Below are 17,623 nucleotides of genomic sequence, written 5' to 3' on the forward strand. Positions count from 1 at the left end.
TCCGGCATCAACAATCATAGAGGTCTCAAGGAGACCTCTGGTTGTTATGCCGACGCGCCGATGACCCCGATCACGTGATGGGGGTCACCGAGCGCGCATTTCCAGGTGGAAACGCTTGTTAAATGCCGCTGTCAGTTTGACAGTGGCATTTAACTAGTTAATAGGTGCGGGTGGATTGCGATTCCACCCGTGCCTATTGCGGGCACATGTCAGCTGTTCAAAACCGCTGACATCCCGGCGTTGATGCGGGCTCACCGCTGGAGCCCACATCAAAGCAGCGGATCTGCCCTCAGACGTACTATTCTGTCCGAGGGCAGAAAGGGGTTAAAGAAAGTTCACTAATGAGCTCAGTCATCTGCACGGAAGAAAAGCAGGCCTTCTATCTACTGTAGTTTAAGTTGTGATTTGACTACTTAAAATGACCTATAGCCTCTCTTGGTATGTCTGCAAATAATTATTATCAGCATAATAATCCAATCTGAAGCATCTTTACTGCATTTCACCATTCTCCTGTTAACACTGTAAACAATGTATGAACACATTAAAAGCTTGTTACAAACCTCTGGCATTTCCCAACACAGTGTCACTGTCCAATCCAGTGCAAGTGACGTGCACTGTAGAGATTGACATTGAAAATCTGTTGTGTATCAAGGGTTGAGCTCAATGAAAGCAGCTTCAAAAGTTCAGTAAAAAACAAGTCCATTTGGAGCTAATTTTGGAACATACAGATGTAACTAAGGTTTCCATAACTCACAATGCACCATCATCACAGAAAGGTCTCAAGAGGATTAAGATAACTGAACAGTGCACAAGCCAGTCACCAATATCAAATTACACGTATATGCCATGATATTCAAGTGCGGTGTTGAGTCAAGGTAACTTTTGCTAGATCTGTATGGTTTACTATTATGGTTCATTTCACTAGCACTATATTATAAGCTATATTTGAAAACAATAACAATGTTAAAGTTTTTAAAACCTTTGAAAGTGGACATGCACATCTCTATTGCAAACCCAGCCTTAGTAATGTCAAAGTGACCTCATCATAGAAATGAATGGTAACCCAGTAGTAACCAAGAGTCCATTAAACACAGTGTACTTTTTTATTTTAATTTAAAATAAAAAAGTTTAAAAATTAATTTTTAATAGTCATTTTTGACCAGGCACATGTTCTGTGCAGATCTCCGACTCAAAATGATGGGGTCACTGTCAGAGGTAACATCATTCTGCTGTGGCAAAGAGGAGTGATGTGTCATATAATTGCCTTAAATTGTCTGTCATCCACTTCCGTCTGGACATCCTCAAATCCCACAATCCACCGCGCCGTAGCGGAAGTACGTCGACCGCCATATTGGAATATCAATGTCCAAGTGATGGGTATTCCAATATGGCACCTGCTGGTGGTACCAGGCCCTTGCGCAGTACCACCAGCGGGTCATCGCCGGACCTTCCAAGTCAGCAGGGGAGGGGGAGCGGCAGCTGTCCATCGTACTCACCTGCTCCCAGCGCGTCTCTGCATGTCCCTGCTTCTCCGGCACTGGCAACTTCCTTCCTTCCGATCAGTGGTACGATGTGACTGCTGAACATAGGAAGAAGCAGCCGGCTCCCGGAGACCATCTGTCAGTGAGAAGCTGCCAGGGATCTAACCGGGAGCAGGTGAGTATAATGGGGGAGGGTGAGCATTCCGATATTCACCTTTCCCCATTCCACCGCAGCACGCCGCTCTGTCTTCCGCGTCCTCTGGCTGTGACATTCAGGTCAGACGGCATGTTTAGTGCCGACATGTTTAGTGTGCGCGCCGCCCTCTACCTGAACAGTCACTGCAGAGGACGCGGAAGACGGAGCGGCGCCCGGCAGTGGAACGGGGACAGGTGAAAAGTGCCGGGGGCCTGCTCAGGACAAGAGGTGAGTGAGTATGTCATTTTTTTTTTTTATATCTTTTTTTGCAGCATCTTATGGGGCCATAATCAAACTTTATGCATTATATGGGGCACATTTTCTATGGAGTATCTTATGGGGCCATAATCAACCTATATGCAGCATATATGGGGCTTGGGGACGAGAGAATCTCAGTGCTGCAAAGCCTGCCCCCATCGGGATGTCACCACCCTCCCGATGCGATCGGGCCTCCATCTAGTGTATTCAATAAACACTCTCTGCTCACACCCAACTAATGTGCTTGCCAGAGGCAAACTGTAGCTGGCATTTAACTGTTACTGTTTGGATGGTTGTGCTCCTGCTGCTGCTCCCCAATTCTTAGCTGTGGTATGCATTTTTTCCATTTACACTACTTTGTAAGATACTATTGCCGCCTTTTTTTTTATCATAAATTTTGTACACTATAATTAACTTTTGACCATCTTGTTAATCCAATTATTCAAACCTTGCCAAAAAAAAGATGTAGTAAGAAATGCTAGATAGTTACACATGCAGGAAGCAAAATGCGGCAGCAGGCCACAGTATAGGTATGGTGGGTATAATTGTTAAACTTGACTAGTAAGACAGGTGTACAAAAAGCAGGCATGCACAGTTACATTTCTTTTTTTACTGCATTTTATCTTTAACAATTCAGCCCCCTTACCAAAAAATGACAATATGAAATGCTAAGTAGGTGCACGACCAAAACGTCAGCACCTACAACAGTGCACTTTATTAGTGGGGTGTATAGAATTGGGGTACCTGTTCCTATAGGGTGCCCTTACATAATGCTCGACAGACCGTCTAATCTGATAGTATAGACAGAATCAATAGACTGTAAGCAAGTGGGACTGGTGCACTACATGTATCTGTGTGAATCACACCTTATGCAAGTCTTATTTTTGCACATTTATAATACAACGCAACCCACTCTGCTCACGGACAATAGTTGTGTGAGTGTAGTAGTTCCGCGGTATTTCGCACTGTTGCTGCCTCTGCGTTTTATCACAGGCAGCATCCAATAGTTTGTTATTATTGTGACCAGGTATCGACAAGAACTATTTATACACATCAGCGGTACACTGATTTTCTGTTAGAATAATAGTTCACTTATTATGTTAAGTACATTATAGTTAAAAAATAAAAACTGAAACATGGACAAGATGGAGAAGACGACACATGAGCAGGGCGGTGTACACTCAGATGGTGCTCTCTCACAAAGGTGCAATCTGATCCTGAAACGGCCGTGGACTGATTGCATTTATCCATTTCCCTGTTTCCACTGATTCTTCTCCTCATCCAATAAATTTATGGATGAGATATGCAACAACTAGCGAGTGACGGGGATTTTCTTTTCTGGAGGAAATGGCGAATAGACTTTGGTGCATGGAGCTCAAGCTGTGTGCAGGAAAGATCTCATCTCTTGGATTTGTTGCTGGACAATATAGGGTGAATAATGCCGACTGCCATTTTACATATTTTGAATTATAATATATTGTTTCAATTCTTTATCTAAATAAAAAAAGCAGATTTCCTAAAAATAGTAGTCAATAAAATGTGCTACATTTGTGTAAAGTGAATGGTTAACTATAGGAAAGGTTAATGGCACTTCAGAACTATGGAATCATTGGAAAGGAATGTTATATTAGTTTAGTTTTATAGTTGGACTTAGGACCTTCCCCTTTTTATTATTTTGCCAGTACTGTAATTTGGTAAGGCTACTGGGGTCAGCAACAGCCATTATAGTATTGTTGCAGTTACAGGTTATCGTGAGGAAGCCAGAAAGCAAAACAATTCTTTGAATGGAGCTTTAAAGTAAGGAAACCTGCCTTTGATCTGATTCAACACACTGGGGAAATTATCGTAGTCTTACATTTAGATGGCCTAAGAAAAAAAAAATTATATATATATATATATATATATATATATATATATATATATATATATATATATATATATATATATATATATATATATATATATATATATATATATATATATATATATGTGTGTGTGTGTGTGTGTATGTGTGTATGCATGTGTATGTGTATGCATGTGTATGTGTGTATGCATGTGTATGTGTGTATGCATGTGTGTATGTATGTGTGTGTGTCTGTATGTGTGTGTGTGTGTGTGTATGTGTGTGTATGTAATGTGGGTATGTGTGTGTATGTAATGTGGGTGTGTGTGTATGTAATGTGGGTGTGTGTGTGTATGTATGTGTGTGTGTATATGTAATGTGGGTGTGTGTGTGTATGTAATGTGTGTGTGTGTGAATGTATGTATATGAATGAATGAAAGAACGAGTGTGTATGTGTGTGAGAATGAATGAGTGAGTGAGTGAGTGAGTGAGAGAGAGTGTGTGTGTGTGTGTGTGTGTGTGTGTGTGTGTGAGAGAGAGTGTGTGTGTGTGTGTGTGTGTGTGTGTGTGTGTGAGAGAATGAATGAGTGTGTGTGTGTGTATATATTTTTTTTTGTTTGTTTTCTTGTTTTTTTAACAATTGTGTACTGTGGCACTTATTCATACATACATATTACAGGTTCTCCTGCACTTGTCAGTACAGCACTTTACCTTCTTGTATCTGCAGCCAAATTATGTCCGACGGTTTGGGAATAATAGTCAATCTATTGTTGCTGTTACACTGCTATGGAATCCGTTTGCCTTTTAGAAGTTTGTCCCGTCTTTCTCCCTGTAGCTGAGCTCTGATATAAGTAACCACTTCCTTCTTCCCCAGTTAATGTTTGTTAGCCATCTTTTCATTCCTGTATATCGCTGGTACAGAATTATCTTTTCACCTGCTGCAGCTACTGCCGTTACTACTGTGCATATTACAAGACTCTGCAGTCAAGTTGAAGCAATCTGACAACTTCTTGGTATGAGTTCTGGTTAAATACAGACAAACATAAAAGCGCTGTCTCAAGAACCCCACACTTGCAGCCTAGTTATGGAGTCAGAATAAAGCGCTTGTGACCAGAACGGTCACTGGCTTCTTCCAATAAAAAAAAGTTGCACAATGGAAAGATGCATTTTAATTGGACAGGTTTGGTCACATGCTCCTACATTAGTGGGTATGTTGAGAACAGGATCACTGTACAATCTGTGAGGAAAGGCTGCACTGACAAGCCACAAAAACTGCCATAAAATAATATCCCTAACATTTGATAAAATGGACAAGTCCTTTAAAATCAGACTAGAAAGTTTAAAAATGTGCCAAACTTAATATAAGATATGGCAGATTTCACTTTACATGGCATGTTAGATACTGTTCTCTTACACCATCTCTTGGATAATTTTACACTAGTATGTCATGTTAATTTTTTTCCATAACACTGTTTCTACATGATTTCAGAAATTGGAAACTCCAATTGCATCTGCACTAATCAAATAACATTGATAAAACATAGAAGACCTTTTTTTCCCTGTCTTGAGCACCAAGACCTCCCATATGAACAAGGAAACTAAATATGGACATGAAATGAGCAAAATAAATAAATAAATAATAAGATCTGCCTGAGCATGGTCTGTCATCCATGTTGGTACTCCATGGCAGCTCAACCAGGGTCCTGCAAACTTATTCGGCACTTGAAAGACAGCACTTTCTGGCATTTAAAAGACCCCAACATTCCCATGACATGCCTTGTAACATCCAAAAGGCACCTAGGATGCCATTCAAGGATGTTCGCAGGGCCTAGTCCTGCTGTCACCGAGTACTGACACTTAGCCATATCCACCAATGTCCCATTTGGTGTTCTGTTCCAGAGTTAACTATTAATAACATCTATTTAATGACAATGGCTCTACAACTGCCTGCATTTTGTTATATAATATTATCATTCGTCAAACAATACAGTATTACAATAGTTATTTTTTTTATGATCCAATAATCCCCTAGAATAGGTAAAAGACAAAACAGGCACTTACTGTTGTGCTTGAAAATTCGAATGGTAGCCCTTGATACTCTAGCACCAAGGACTAGAGACGTATGGTTCAGCTCATCACTTAAAATAAGACAGCCCTAAAAAAAAAATAAAGATGAAAAATAAAATAGACCAATAATACCAGATAAATAAAAGAAAAAACTGAACAAAATAATTAAAAGGTAAACAGTACTGGGGATAAGAATGGCAAAAATAATGCACCTAGTCTCTTATCCAACATAATGAGAAATAAGGTGCACTAACTGGTAATGGCCACTTTACAATGCTCCACCACCAGGACCACGCTTAGATCTGGTAGCCACCAGTTACCGGTGATGGTTGTTGGACTCTACTAAGATGATATTGATGACATCTGAGGGATTGATCATCAATATGCAAGTCCAGACAACCTGTTTAATAGGGTTAATTCACACTTCCCAATCATGTCCCATTTTTTACCCTTATTTTTTCTAAGACTACCATACATATAAACAAAGTCTTATCAGATTTATAACATTGAGGAAAAAAAGGGCGATTCTTATGACTCAAGAACAGTGCCATGTTTGTCTACGGACTTGCAGTTCAGTCTCACGTTTGAAGAGACAAGCTATACAGTATTCATTACAGACCCCTAAAGACCAACCTGATTTCTGTGGGACCAGCAGTAAATCTAAAGATTTTCAGGGCCTCATTAGGATGTATTAATTTTATCAGGAAACTAGTGTTCACAGGAATTATTGTTACTGATTATTGTGCAGTGTAAACAGGCTGATAATCGCCCAATAAGTGAACCAAGGTTAAATGCTTCTTCGTAGAGCGCAATGTTCTTTAATCTTGCTTAAAAATAACTGCTCTCAGAAGCACATCATCCTGTGTAAACACTCCACATCATATACTGTACATCCAATAAGTATTGCTTTTTTGAAAGATCGCCCTGATATATGGTACATCAGATATTTTAGAAATGTGTTTTCCATTCATTTACTGTATATTTTATATTTTTCTTTACAGTTTAATCTTAACCTCTTTCACTAAACAAACTGAATTCTAAAATCGTACCTTATTGCAAGACATTATTCATTTACATGGCATTTCAGCCTTTAGAGACTACAGAACTGATCTCACGGGAGATTTTTCATAGTTTCACCAAGGTCATACTATTTAGTCATAAACTCAGAGACCAGGACGGACGTGTCAAAAGATTTTTGAAATGTTAGGAATTTCTTAGGCTAACTTGAAGTTTAGCCTAAAAGGGTTGTCTCAACAATAAAATTGACGTTTAATCAATGGATAATGGAAAATTAAGCATTTTCACACTTGGCACTCCAACAAGAATGGAGTCTATCAGAATCAAAGGGACACATCATTTAGCATTAGCGCTTCTGCGGTTTTGATTTAATGATCATTTTCTTACTATATGACGCTGATGTGTCAAATGATTTATGAAATATTAGGAATATTTTAGGCCGGTTTTAAAGTTTAGCCTAAAAGGATTGTCCCACCAATAAAAGTGCTGTTTAATAAATAATTAATGGGAAATGGGAAAGACGTCTACCTCTTTGCCAGGAAACTAATTTTAAAGAAATTATATGCCAAAGATGGATATGAGTCCACTAATGACAGGGTGGAGAGAGAGGCGCAGCAGGCGCTGGAGGATCTTCTGAATGAGCAAACGTCCAGTCCTACAGGTATGTTCCCTGATAATTGCTATCCCAGGTCAACGAGTTTTCCCCCCTTGTCTCTGTGCCCAGCAGTGGAAATATTCACTAGACTGGTGATACAAGATTTTGAAAAAATACCAACTAGACGTCAATATGACAATTTAACGTCCAAACAGAGACAGGCACTGGAAGAATTAAAAAACTATGATGATATAGTAATTAAGCCGGCAGACAAGGGGGGAAATATCGTGTTATGGCCCAAATCTCTTTATGAAAAAGAAGCAATGAGACATCTCAGGGATAAGGTGACGTATCTGAGGCTAGACCACAACCCATTACATAGGTTCACTCTAGAACTAGAGACCATCCTGGAAGATGCGTTTGAACAGGGAATTATTCCGAAGAAAATATATGAAGGGTTACTCACCAAATGTCCCAAAATACCAACTCTGTATTTTATTCCTAAGATACACAAGAATCCCATTGATCCCCCCGGGCGTCCGATTGTGTCCGGCATGGGGGGACTTAATGATCCAGTATGCAAATTTGTGGACTTTTACTTAAAACCCTTGGTAGAGTCACTTCCCTCTTATGCACGTGACACATCGGACGTCCTGAGCAGGATCAATGGGATCCAATTAGATGAGGATATGATTCTTGTCACTGCAGACATAGAATCTTTGTACACCTGTATACGTCATGATGACGGATTGGAGGCGGTCCGCTTCTTCCTGGGGTCCGGCAACCTGGATGGCCCTATGTGCGGGTTGGTTATGGAACTGTTGTCATTCATTCTTACCAAAAACTTTTTTGTGTTCAAAGATGTTTTTTATTTGCAGCAGCGCGGCACTGCCATGGGCGCGGCCTGTGCGCCCTCTTTCGCTAATCTCTTCCTCGGATTTTGGGAGAGGGAGGTATTTGGCGAGGGGGGCGTTCGGGCCGCGAACCATGTGCAGTGCTGGCTGCGCTACATAGATGATTTATTTATAATTTGGCAGGGGTCTGAAAAGGACCTACATGGATTTATGCAGCAGTTGAATGACAACAGATTCAATATCAAATTGACATATAGCATGAGCAAGGCCGGGGTGGACTTCCTAGACATCAAAGTAGAAGTGGATCAATATGGATATTTACAAACGGATGTCTATAGGAAGTCTACCTCGGTCAATTCATTGTTGCATGCAAGTTCAAGCCATCCATACAGCACAATTAGGGCCATCCCGGTTGGGCAGCACCTCAGGATGAGGCGGATCTGTTCCTCTGAGTCCAAGTTTGAAAACCAAGCCCTGGATCTCCGTGAGAGATTCAGGGAACGTGGTTATAGCAATAAATGCATCAAAAAGGGCTATTTAAAAGCCAAATCTCAATCTCGTGATGCTTTGCTATATCCTAGACAAAGGAGTAGGGACAACAAAGGTGAGGCTGTTCGGTTTATATCGACCTTCAATGGGGAGTGGACATCCATGAGAGATTGTCTTAAAAGACATTGGGATGTCTTAAAAACTGACCCCACACTAAAATCCTGTCTCAATATCCCATGATGACATCAAGAAGATGTAAAAATTTGAAAGATATTTTGGTATCTAGCCACTATATACCTCCAATGACTAAAAATGTATTTGGCTCAAGTGGTTGTCCTCTAGGATGCTTTCCATGTGGCAGCTGCATTTCTTGCAAAAATATATGCCGGGCAGTGGACTTTCAATCTACTGACGGGATGAGGAATTTTTCAATAAGACAGCACATTACGTGCAATACAACACAAGTTATATATTATGCGAAATGCAGCTGCCCCAAGGTGTATATAGGTCTAACCTCCAGACGTTTGGGAACACGGACGAGGGAACACGTCCGTGACATTATGGCAGCAGAAAAGGAGGAAGATTCCTCCCAATTAAAAACCATCCCGCGCCATTTCAAAGAATACCATAAGTGCAATCCCAAATCCTTTTCAGTGAGAGGTATTGAACATATACAATGTGGCATTAGGGGAGGTAACATTCAACGCCTCCTGGCACAAAAAAAATGCCGTTGGATAACTCTCCTTGGAACCATGACCCCTGCAGGTCTGAATGAAAGCCAGGGGTTTTCATCGTTCCTTTAAAGTTCTCTTTAAGGCTGTGACAGATATATGCCCTTCATATCCTTTTCCACTAGTTCTGTCAAAAACCTCCCAGATTTTAAGTGTGGTTCCAAATATGTTTTTAACTTTATTTTTTGCGTTGTTCTATTCATAGAGTATTTACCTGTGTTCATAATATGGTGATGGAAAGTGAGTGAGCAGCTGGTTGGTACATCCGTGGTCCAGGAGAAACACCTAAAGTCATGCAACGGTATCTGGAAGGGAAGACAAAGAGAAAAATATAAGATGAACATTGTGGAAAGGACTACCACTAATTAGACAACACCCCAAAAAATTCTTTGGAGCACATTGTGCATGGAACTTTCTTTGGACTACTTAAACTAAGAGATGGATATATACATGAAATATGGTATATTTCTTTAAGGCCCCTATGTAATTATCTTTAGGGGTATGCTATGACAGCTGCTTTGCCTATTTTCTCCTCCCTTCCCATCCCGTTTTTGTTTTGTGTGTTTTTTATTTGTCTTTGTGTATAGGGTATATATATTTATATATAAATATAGTCTTGTGCTTATGCGGCGTTAAAGGTCTCTTAAACTTGTTCAATATCACAGATTATATGCACAGTTCACTTTAATTTGAGCATATTGCACTTTTTCTGAAATGGCTGTATATGCCTTTAGTAATAATTCATATGCACAGAGCACTTTATTAATAATTCAATATGAACACTTTTTAGTAATTAATTGCGGCACATTTTTTCACTAATAATGCACTCCGCGTCCCAGGTAGTCATTCTTCTGGCCCTGGTGCGGCCGTTCATCCTGTGTGAGCGAGGTGCGAGGCCTGGCGCCGGCCCGCCCACGTGATCACGGGGTGACGTCCGCTTTGGGCTCCGGTTGACATGGCGACGGGACGCGATGCGCATGCGCACTACTCGCGATTACTGATAGGCTGCCGCCCGGTCTCGTGACCGGAACGGCGCACTATTTAATCCTAACTGAGCCATCACTTAAACCACGCCCCCTGAGGAAGCGACATATTTTGCACGCGAAACGCGCGTTGGGGATCTTGACACAGGCTGGAGGAGGACGCCTCACCTTATCATGGGTAAACGAAATTATCTTTTTGGTATATGAATGAGGGATTAAGCTTTCTGTAGTATGTGATGTGGATATTAGGTTTTGACAACTGCAACTGGCACTTTACTTTTTCAACTATCCACAGCATATAGTGTGAGTGCGGCAATATGAGTGGGAGGGAATCTGCTTGCAGGCAGTAACATACCTACTTTGGTGATTATATAGGCACTTAATATACAAGCAGTATGATGATCCCCCATTGCTCGTTCAGCACTTTTAGTCCCATACACTCTACCCTGTGTCATATTTAACACTTTAGAGTGATTCACATGAATTTATACTAATGACCTTTGTATTTATGTTTAATTTTTATGGCATTAAATAAAAAGAGCTATTGAATTGAATTAATGGTTTTGGTATGTTACTTATCCTCCTGATAAATGAATGAATTAATGGGAAATGTTGCATTCTCACAATTGGAGGAGTTTTAAAACAATGTTACTGTATGGCAAGAAAGTGATAATTCTGCCCCTACTGTGTCTTATGTAAGGCGTGCCTGACCATGTATAGGAGCTTTACTTACTGGTTAACTTGTGCTGCTTGTTTTGAACCCACAGAAGGAGGATACAGGAATATACTCTATGGATGGCGCTGGCAGGGGCTATTCCATAGTTAAGACATTACTGCTCTCTGCCTTTTCCTTTCATAGAAGCAATTATGGTATGTGCTAGAGCAGCGGACCATTGGACTCGCCTCAATAAATCATACCAAAGCAGTGCAATAAGTTCAGCACGGGACATAAACACTTTTTTCAGTTTATATTTTCATACACTGAGCTCACATACTGAACTGATGTAATTTATTGAGGCGAGTCCAAAGGTCCTCTGCTATATCACGCACCATCACTGCTATGAAACGTAAAGACAAAGAGGAGTAACGTTACAAGCATGGAATAACCCTAGCCAGCACCATCAGTAGAGAATATTCACTTCCCTCTCTCCATCTTCCTGTGGGTTGAATACAAGAAGCATGTGTCAACCAGCACCTGAAGTTCCTCTACATACCGTAGTTGTGCACTGGTTTATCACTGTCCGCAATTGGAGTATATTTCAGTAATAATTTACCGCTTTTGTGGCGTAAATTATGATGGCATGCCTTTCAACATTTTTACACCAGTGCTTTAGCACAAACTGTTTGATAAATCAGGGCCATAAACTTTCTCTGAGCCTTTACACCACGCACTTTGCTCTTTGAGTAGAGCCAAGCAGAGATGATTAGAGCCGAAGGTGCCGAAGCGCTTGTGCTTCTTCAGGATTAACAACACACTAAAAAGAGCACGCATCACCAATCTGGCTCTGCCCTTTTTTTCAATTTGATAAAAGAGTGGAAAGCCCCACATTGGCAATTACGCAAAATACCCATTAACAAAAGTTGGCAAAAGTAGAACCTAAAAAAAAATAAAAAAAGGCTCACCTTTATAGCAAACATTGATCCCAGCATGCAGAGTTGGATCTCACAACTCTGCAACCCTTCTCTCACTGAAAGAGCAAGATCTTACACTTAGCACTAACCCGAAGATGGGACGTTCATTAGTTCACTGTTACCGAATGGTAACTGCTCTAATGATGTTACCATTCAGTAACCGCTTAGGGTACTTTCACACTAGCGTTAACTGCATTACGTCGCAAATCCGTTTTTTTGCCGAAAAAACGTATGCGTCAAAAAAGTGAAAAACGGTGACAAACGTATGCCACGCATCCAGCATTTCGACGGATCCGTCGCAAATCCGCTAAACGTTTCCGTCGAAAATACTGGATGCGTTGCATACGTTTTACCATCCGTTGTATCCGTTTTTCCGACGGATCCGTTTTTAAAATGGGAGGCTCCCAAATTTGATTGGCTACTGGAAAATTTGAAAAACTATATAGTACTGTTTTTACAGCCCATCTTTGTGGGTTTTAGTTTTGTGGCAGCGATGGAAGGTGTTCTTAGGAGGATTGCTAGTTTGGTTACCGACGTTATCTTGGAGACGAATCACCTGGATATCATAGTGCGGGAGAAGGAGGCGGCAGCGGAAAGGCGTAGGATGCTTCTGCAGCAACGGAGACGGAGACGACTGTGGATTCATCCGATTAATCAACTACGGATGACCCGGGGTGTCCAATCCACTCTGTACCTGGAGTTGCGGCACAATCCACACAAATTCCACAACTACGTGCGGATGAGGATTGAACATTTCGATTTTTTGCTTGCAAAACTGGAGGATGTCATCCGAAGACAGGATACAAGGATGAGGCTTGCCATCACACCGGCGGAGCGGCTGATGGTGACCCTGCGGTAAGCCTCTTTTTTTTATTTCATTGCTGGTATTGTATGTTATATTACATGCTGCAGACAATACTGCGCTGACATATTGCGCACTATTTTCTGCAGCATGTAATTTTGGTTTTCTTGGCGGACATTCCACTGCTTTATTTAAATGTCATTGCTGATATTGAATGTTAGATAACAGACTGCAGAAAATACTGCGCTGAAATATTGCGTTGCATTTTCTGCAGTTTTTTTTTTAAAGTTTTTTGGGTTTGATGACATGCAACTGCTTTTTTTTCTGTCATTGGTCATTTTGAATGTTCTATTACATGCTGCAGACAATACTGCGCTGGCATACTGCGCACTATTTTCTGCAGCATGTAATTTTGGTTTTCTTGGCGGACATTCCACTGCTTTTTTACACCGGTTTCATGCTGGTTTTATTGTGTGTCCCGTCCTTAAAAAAAAAATTAACAGTGCCATATTGAAACTTGTTGGTCTGTGCAATTTTTTCTAACTTTTTTTTTTTTTTTTTTAAAGTTTCCTAGCTACGGGTGAATCTATGACTTTGCTCCATTATCAGTTCAGGCTGGGCATTTCCACTATCTCTGGAATAGTGAAGGACACATGTCGGGCTGTTTGGACCACTTTGCAACCAGAGTATATCCCCCAACCATCCATGGAAATCTGGTTGCGAAGTGCTGAAGAGTTTCAGCAAATTTGCAATTTCCCTAATTGTGTGGGTGCAGTTGACGGGAAACATATAAGGATTGCGAAACCGGCAGGAACAGGATCGGAGTATTATAATTATAAGAAGTATTTCTCCATCGTCCTTATGGCTATTGCAGATGCCAACTGCAGGTTCCTTGCCGTGGACATCGGAGCATATGGACGGTCCAACGATTCGCAAGTTCTTAAAAACTCTCCGATGGGTCGTTGCCTTTATGGAGAGAGCTACGATTTCCCGCCAGCCAGACCACTGCCAGGAACAAATGACCCAGCCCTGGAATATGTTTTTGTAGGTGATGAAGCCTTTCAACTGTCGCCGCACCTACTGAAACCGTACAGTAGCCGGAACTTAAACCATACCAAGCGGGTCTTTAATTACCGGCTTACTAGAGCACGAAGAGTAGTGGAGTGTTCCTTTGGCATATTGACGGCGAAGTGGCGAGTTCTGCTGACGGCTATCAAACTGAAAACCACAACTATAGACGAGGTTGTTAAAGCCTGTGTGGTGCTCCACAACTTTGTCCTTTCAAAGGAGCCCGTTTCCTTGGATGATGAAGAGTTGGAGACCACCTTGTGGGACTACCGCAGCAGCTCGGTTCGCTCTACAAGTTCAGTTACAAGGATGAGGGACCAGTTTGCCGATTATTTTGTCTCACCTGTCGGGCGGATCCCGTGGCAAGACATGATTGTGTAACCTGTTTCCCATGTGTAACCGGTTTCCCATGTGTTTTGTTTATGTAAAAAATGTGTTTCTGCCCAAAAAAAAAAAAAAAAAAAGGCCCAAAAGCGTGGTTTTCTTGCTAGTAAAACCATTATGTTATACCTTTAACATGTCTGGTGTTTGTTTTTATTAAACCTTTTTTATTATATTACCTTAATAAATCCACACACACACACAAAGAGTAGAATTATAATCAGAATTTTATATTATCTCTTTTTTTTTTTGCCAAAAAAATAGATATTTTTTATTTTCCAATTTTTTTTTAGGAAAACTTTGCAAAATTTTTAAAATTAATGACATAAACATTTAAAAAAACATATTTACAAGTCTTGAAAGTGTTGGGTGGAGATATGAGAGGAGGAGGGGCAGGAAGGTTGGACCATGTCGATAGGTGGGGAAACCCTACTTGTTTGTGGTGCAGTGGAAGGGGGGGTTAAACCAAGAGACTGACCAGAGGGGGGTGGTGTTGGGGTAGGGGGAAGAGAAAAGCTGAGTAAAGAAAACATTGAGGAAGTAATTTGGTCTGGGGGCCGGGATTGTTGTGGGGACTGGGTTGGGTATTGTGACTGGGTAGGGTAGTGGGACTGGGTTGGGTAATGGGGCTGGCGTGGGGTTTGTGGCTGGGTTTGGTAATGGTGCTGGTGTGGGTATTGGGGCTGGGTTTGGTAATGGGGGGTATGGTGTGGAAATGGGGCCTGGGGTGGGGCCTGGGGAGGTGTGTGGGTAGATTTATTAACGGCCTGCAGTAGAGCATTATGGCAGGTATTCATTACCCGCATCTGTTGCTCAAAAGAAAGCTTCTCCATGTTCTTGAGCATGGATTGGAAAAAAATATTGGCCGGATCGGGACTTACAGCTGAATGCAGCCTATCCAAGCGACTGCTGGTTTCCTGGCTTGTTTCACTGATGCGTGACTGCACCATGTTGAAACCAGCAGCCACTTGCTCTCCCAAAATTTTGAAAGAGCCTTGGAAGGATGCATTCAGGTGTAAGAACTCAGGAGCATAGCTCCTTTCCTGACCCCTCTGCCGCTGCCGCCACGAACCTAATGGTGGTGTCGAGGTGGCAGGATCAGAGGGGTGGGGTAAAGGGAACGCTAACTGTTCAGCATCAGATGCGAGCAATGAAGCCTGCAATAATGCTCCACTGCTTGGGGCGGATGAAGTGGAGGGGACAGAGGGGTCAGAGGAGGGGACAGAGGGGTCAGAGGAGGGGACAGAGGGGTCAGAGGAGGGGACAGTGGTGTGGGGCCTACCGACGTGGCCCTCAGTGGCGGACTCAGGAGGGATTGCTCCAGAGGGCGCAGAGGAAGATGCAGGCGCACGGTGGCTGGAGAAGGTGCTGTGAAAGAAAAAACAAAAGAAATTAATACATTGGAATGAAAAAGCCCTGACTGAAAGCAAACTAAGTAGACAGGTTAACATGGTTATTAGTGGGCTGTAGAATACTTACACTCTGCTCAGCATGGTTCGCCTCAGGAAGGAGAGGGCCGTGCCATATTTGTATTTGCTCCTCCTCCTTCCTGCAGAGCCACTCGGGGCCTGCATCTCCTCGTTGAATTCCCTCTTAAAGCGATCCCTCAGTGACCGCCACCGCTTCCTAACCTTTCCAACTGTGAAGACAAGAATCAAAAGAAAAAAAAAAAAATTGGTAAATGCAATACATTACAGTCAGCTCAAAACATCACTGGAAAGTGAATACTTACCTAGTTTGCTCAGCTGCTGAGGATGAAGGCTCTCCCGTCTTGGAAACAGGTTGCGACACACTTCGTCCCAGAGCCGACGGGTGACACCGGTATCGGCATGCCTGCGGTCAGCCATGTTCCACAGCGGCTCCCGCTCGCGAACCTCCTCGATGAGATTCTCAATATCTATGTCGTCATCATCATCATCCTCTTCTGCGGGAGCACGCTGTGAAGCCTGTGCCAAAAAAAAGGAAGAAGAAAAACAAACAAATTAGTAAACTGAAACACTAAAGTACCAATAGAATCCCCCTCCCAAAAAAAAAAAACAACTCACTGATGGACGACCGCGGCGACGAGTCCGCCGACTCTGGGAGTGTCTGGGAGAACCTTCAGCGGCAGCAGCAGGAGCAGCCTGAAATAAAGGAAACACATTCTCAGTTAGGTAGGCATATATTTTCTGTGTTTAGTAATCTGTTTTGTGTATGGTGCAGTGTGATGTGCGAAGCAACTGTTTCACCACTACTTACACTTGGTTCCTCCTCCACTTGCATCTCTCCACCCATCTCGCCCCCTTCTGACAGCTCCTCATCTGATTCAGCTTCCTGTTGAAACATAATTTATGCATGTAGTGATCAAAAAAAAAGTAAATTTAAAAAAATAAAAATAAAAATTTTGTGTTAACTTACCGATACACGCTGTTGCTGTGGAGGAGGGCTGTCAGAAGAGGACATTGTTGTGGAAGTAAAGGCCGGTGGCGGCTGTGGTCCTGGGCTGACAGGCGGCGGCTGTGGTCCTGGGCTGACAGGCGGCGGCTGTGGTCCTGGGCTGACAGGCGGCGGCTGTGGTCCTGGTTTTTCTGTAAGTTTAAAGACACTTGCAATCTGCTCTACACATTGAAGCAGCAGATTTGGGGTCTTCAAAACTTACTTTTAACAGTTGGTGGCTGTGGTCCTGGTGGGCTGGTCCTGGGCTGACAGGCGGCGGCTGTGGTCCTGGGCTGACAGGCGGCGGCTGTGGTCCTGGTCCCTGGTGTATCTATAATAAGTATAATGGATTTCTAGTTAGACCACCCCCTAAACTAGGTAATGTTTTAATAAACACCCTGCTAAAATGATGTGAGAAAAGTTCATTAAATGTGAACCCCAAAACCCCAAAACAGGTGCACGGTATACCATTCATTTCCATGTTCCCAAAAAAATATTTTTAAATGTGAACCCACCATGTAAACATATGTTTACCACATTTTATTTTCAAAAATCACCTCCCCCAAAAAACCTTTAAGTGTAACCTTTATTAAAAAAAAGTGCCCTCAACCAACTGTGTATTGCAAGTATAACCATTGGTACATACAACAGTTTTAAATTTACCTTTATGAAATGATACTACGGACACTTTTTTAACAAAAATTTTATTATTTTCTTTTTTTTTTTTTCACTCTTTTTTTTTAAATCACAATTAGGAGCTGACATGCTCTTTATTTTAAATACAAGTACATCAACTGCAAATGGTTTTAAC

General features: G+C 41.9%; 1 protein-coding gene across 3 annotated transcripts in view; it reads right to left on the reverse strand.

Moving 5' to 3' along the window:
• LOC143804469 (serine palmitoyltransferase 3-like) overlaps nucleotides 1-17,623 on the reverse strand; it is a 50,197-nt gene that overhangs the window by 23,643 nt on the left and 8,931 nt on the right. The window contains exons 2-7 of one of the 3 annotated variants that reach the window (XM_077282586.1): nucleotides 17,036-17,143; nucleotides 16,636-16,964; nucleotides 16,443-16,520; nucleotides 16,130-16,343; nucleotides 15,877-16,036; nucleotides 14,650-15,765 (exon numbers count right to left, since the gene is read on the reverse strand). The exons of 1 other annotated variant lie outside the window; for it this stretch is intronic. In XM_077282586.1, coding sequence (XP_077138701.1) covers nucleotides 14,745-15,765; nucleotides 15,877-16,036; nucleotides 16,130-16,343; nucleotides 16,443-16,520; nucleotides 16,636-16,722 — 1,560 coding nt within the window. In that variant the 5' untranslated portion in view covers nucleotides 16,723-16,964; nucleotides 17,036-17,143 and the 3' untranslated portion in view covers nucleotides 14,650-14,744. Of the gene's footprint in view, nucleotides 1-5,839; nucleotides 5,934-9,745; nucleotides 9,837-14,649; nucleotides 15,766-15,876; nucleotides 16,037-16,129; nucleotides 16,344-16,442; nucleotides 16,521-16,635; nucleotides 16,965-17,035; nucleotides 17,144-17,623 lie in introns of those variants that run through there. One more of the 3 variants, XM_077282587.1, reaches the window with a different exon arrangement.

Source organism: Ranitomeya variabilis, chromosome 2 (genome assembly GCF_051348905.1).
Source record: "Ranitomeya variabilis isolate aRanVar5 chromosome 2, aRanVar5.hap1, whole genome shotgun sequence".
In the NCBI taxonomy this organism is placed as follows: domain Eukaryota; kingdom Metazoa; phylum Chordata; class Amphibia; order Anura; family Dendrobatidae; genus Ranitomeya; species Ranitomeya variabilis.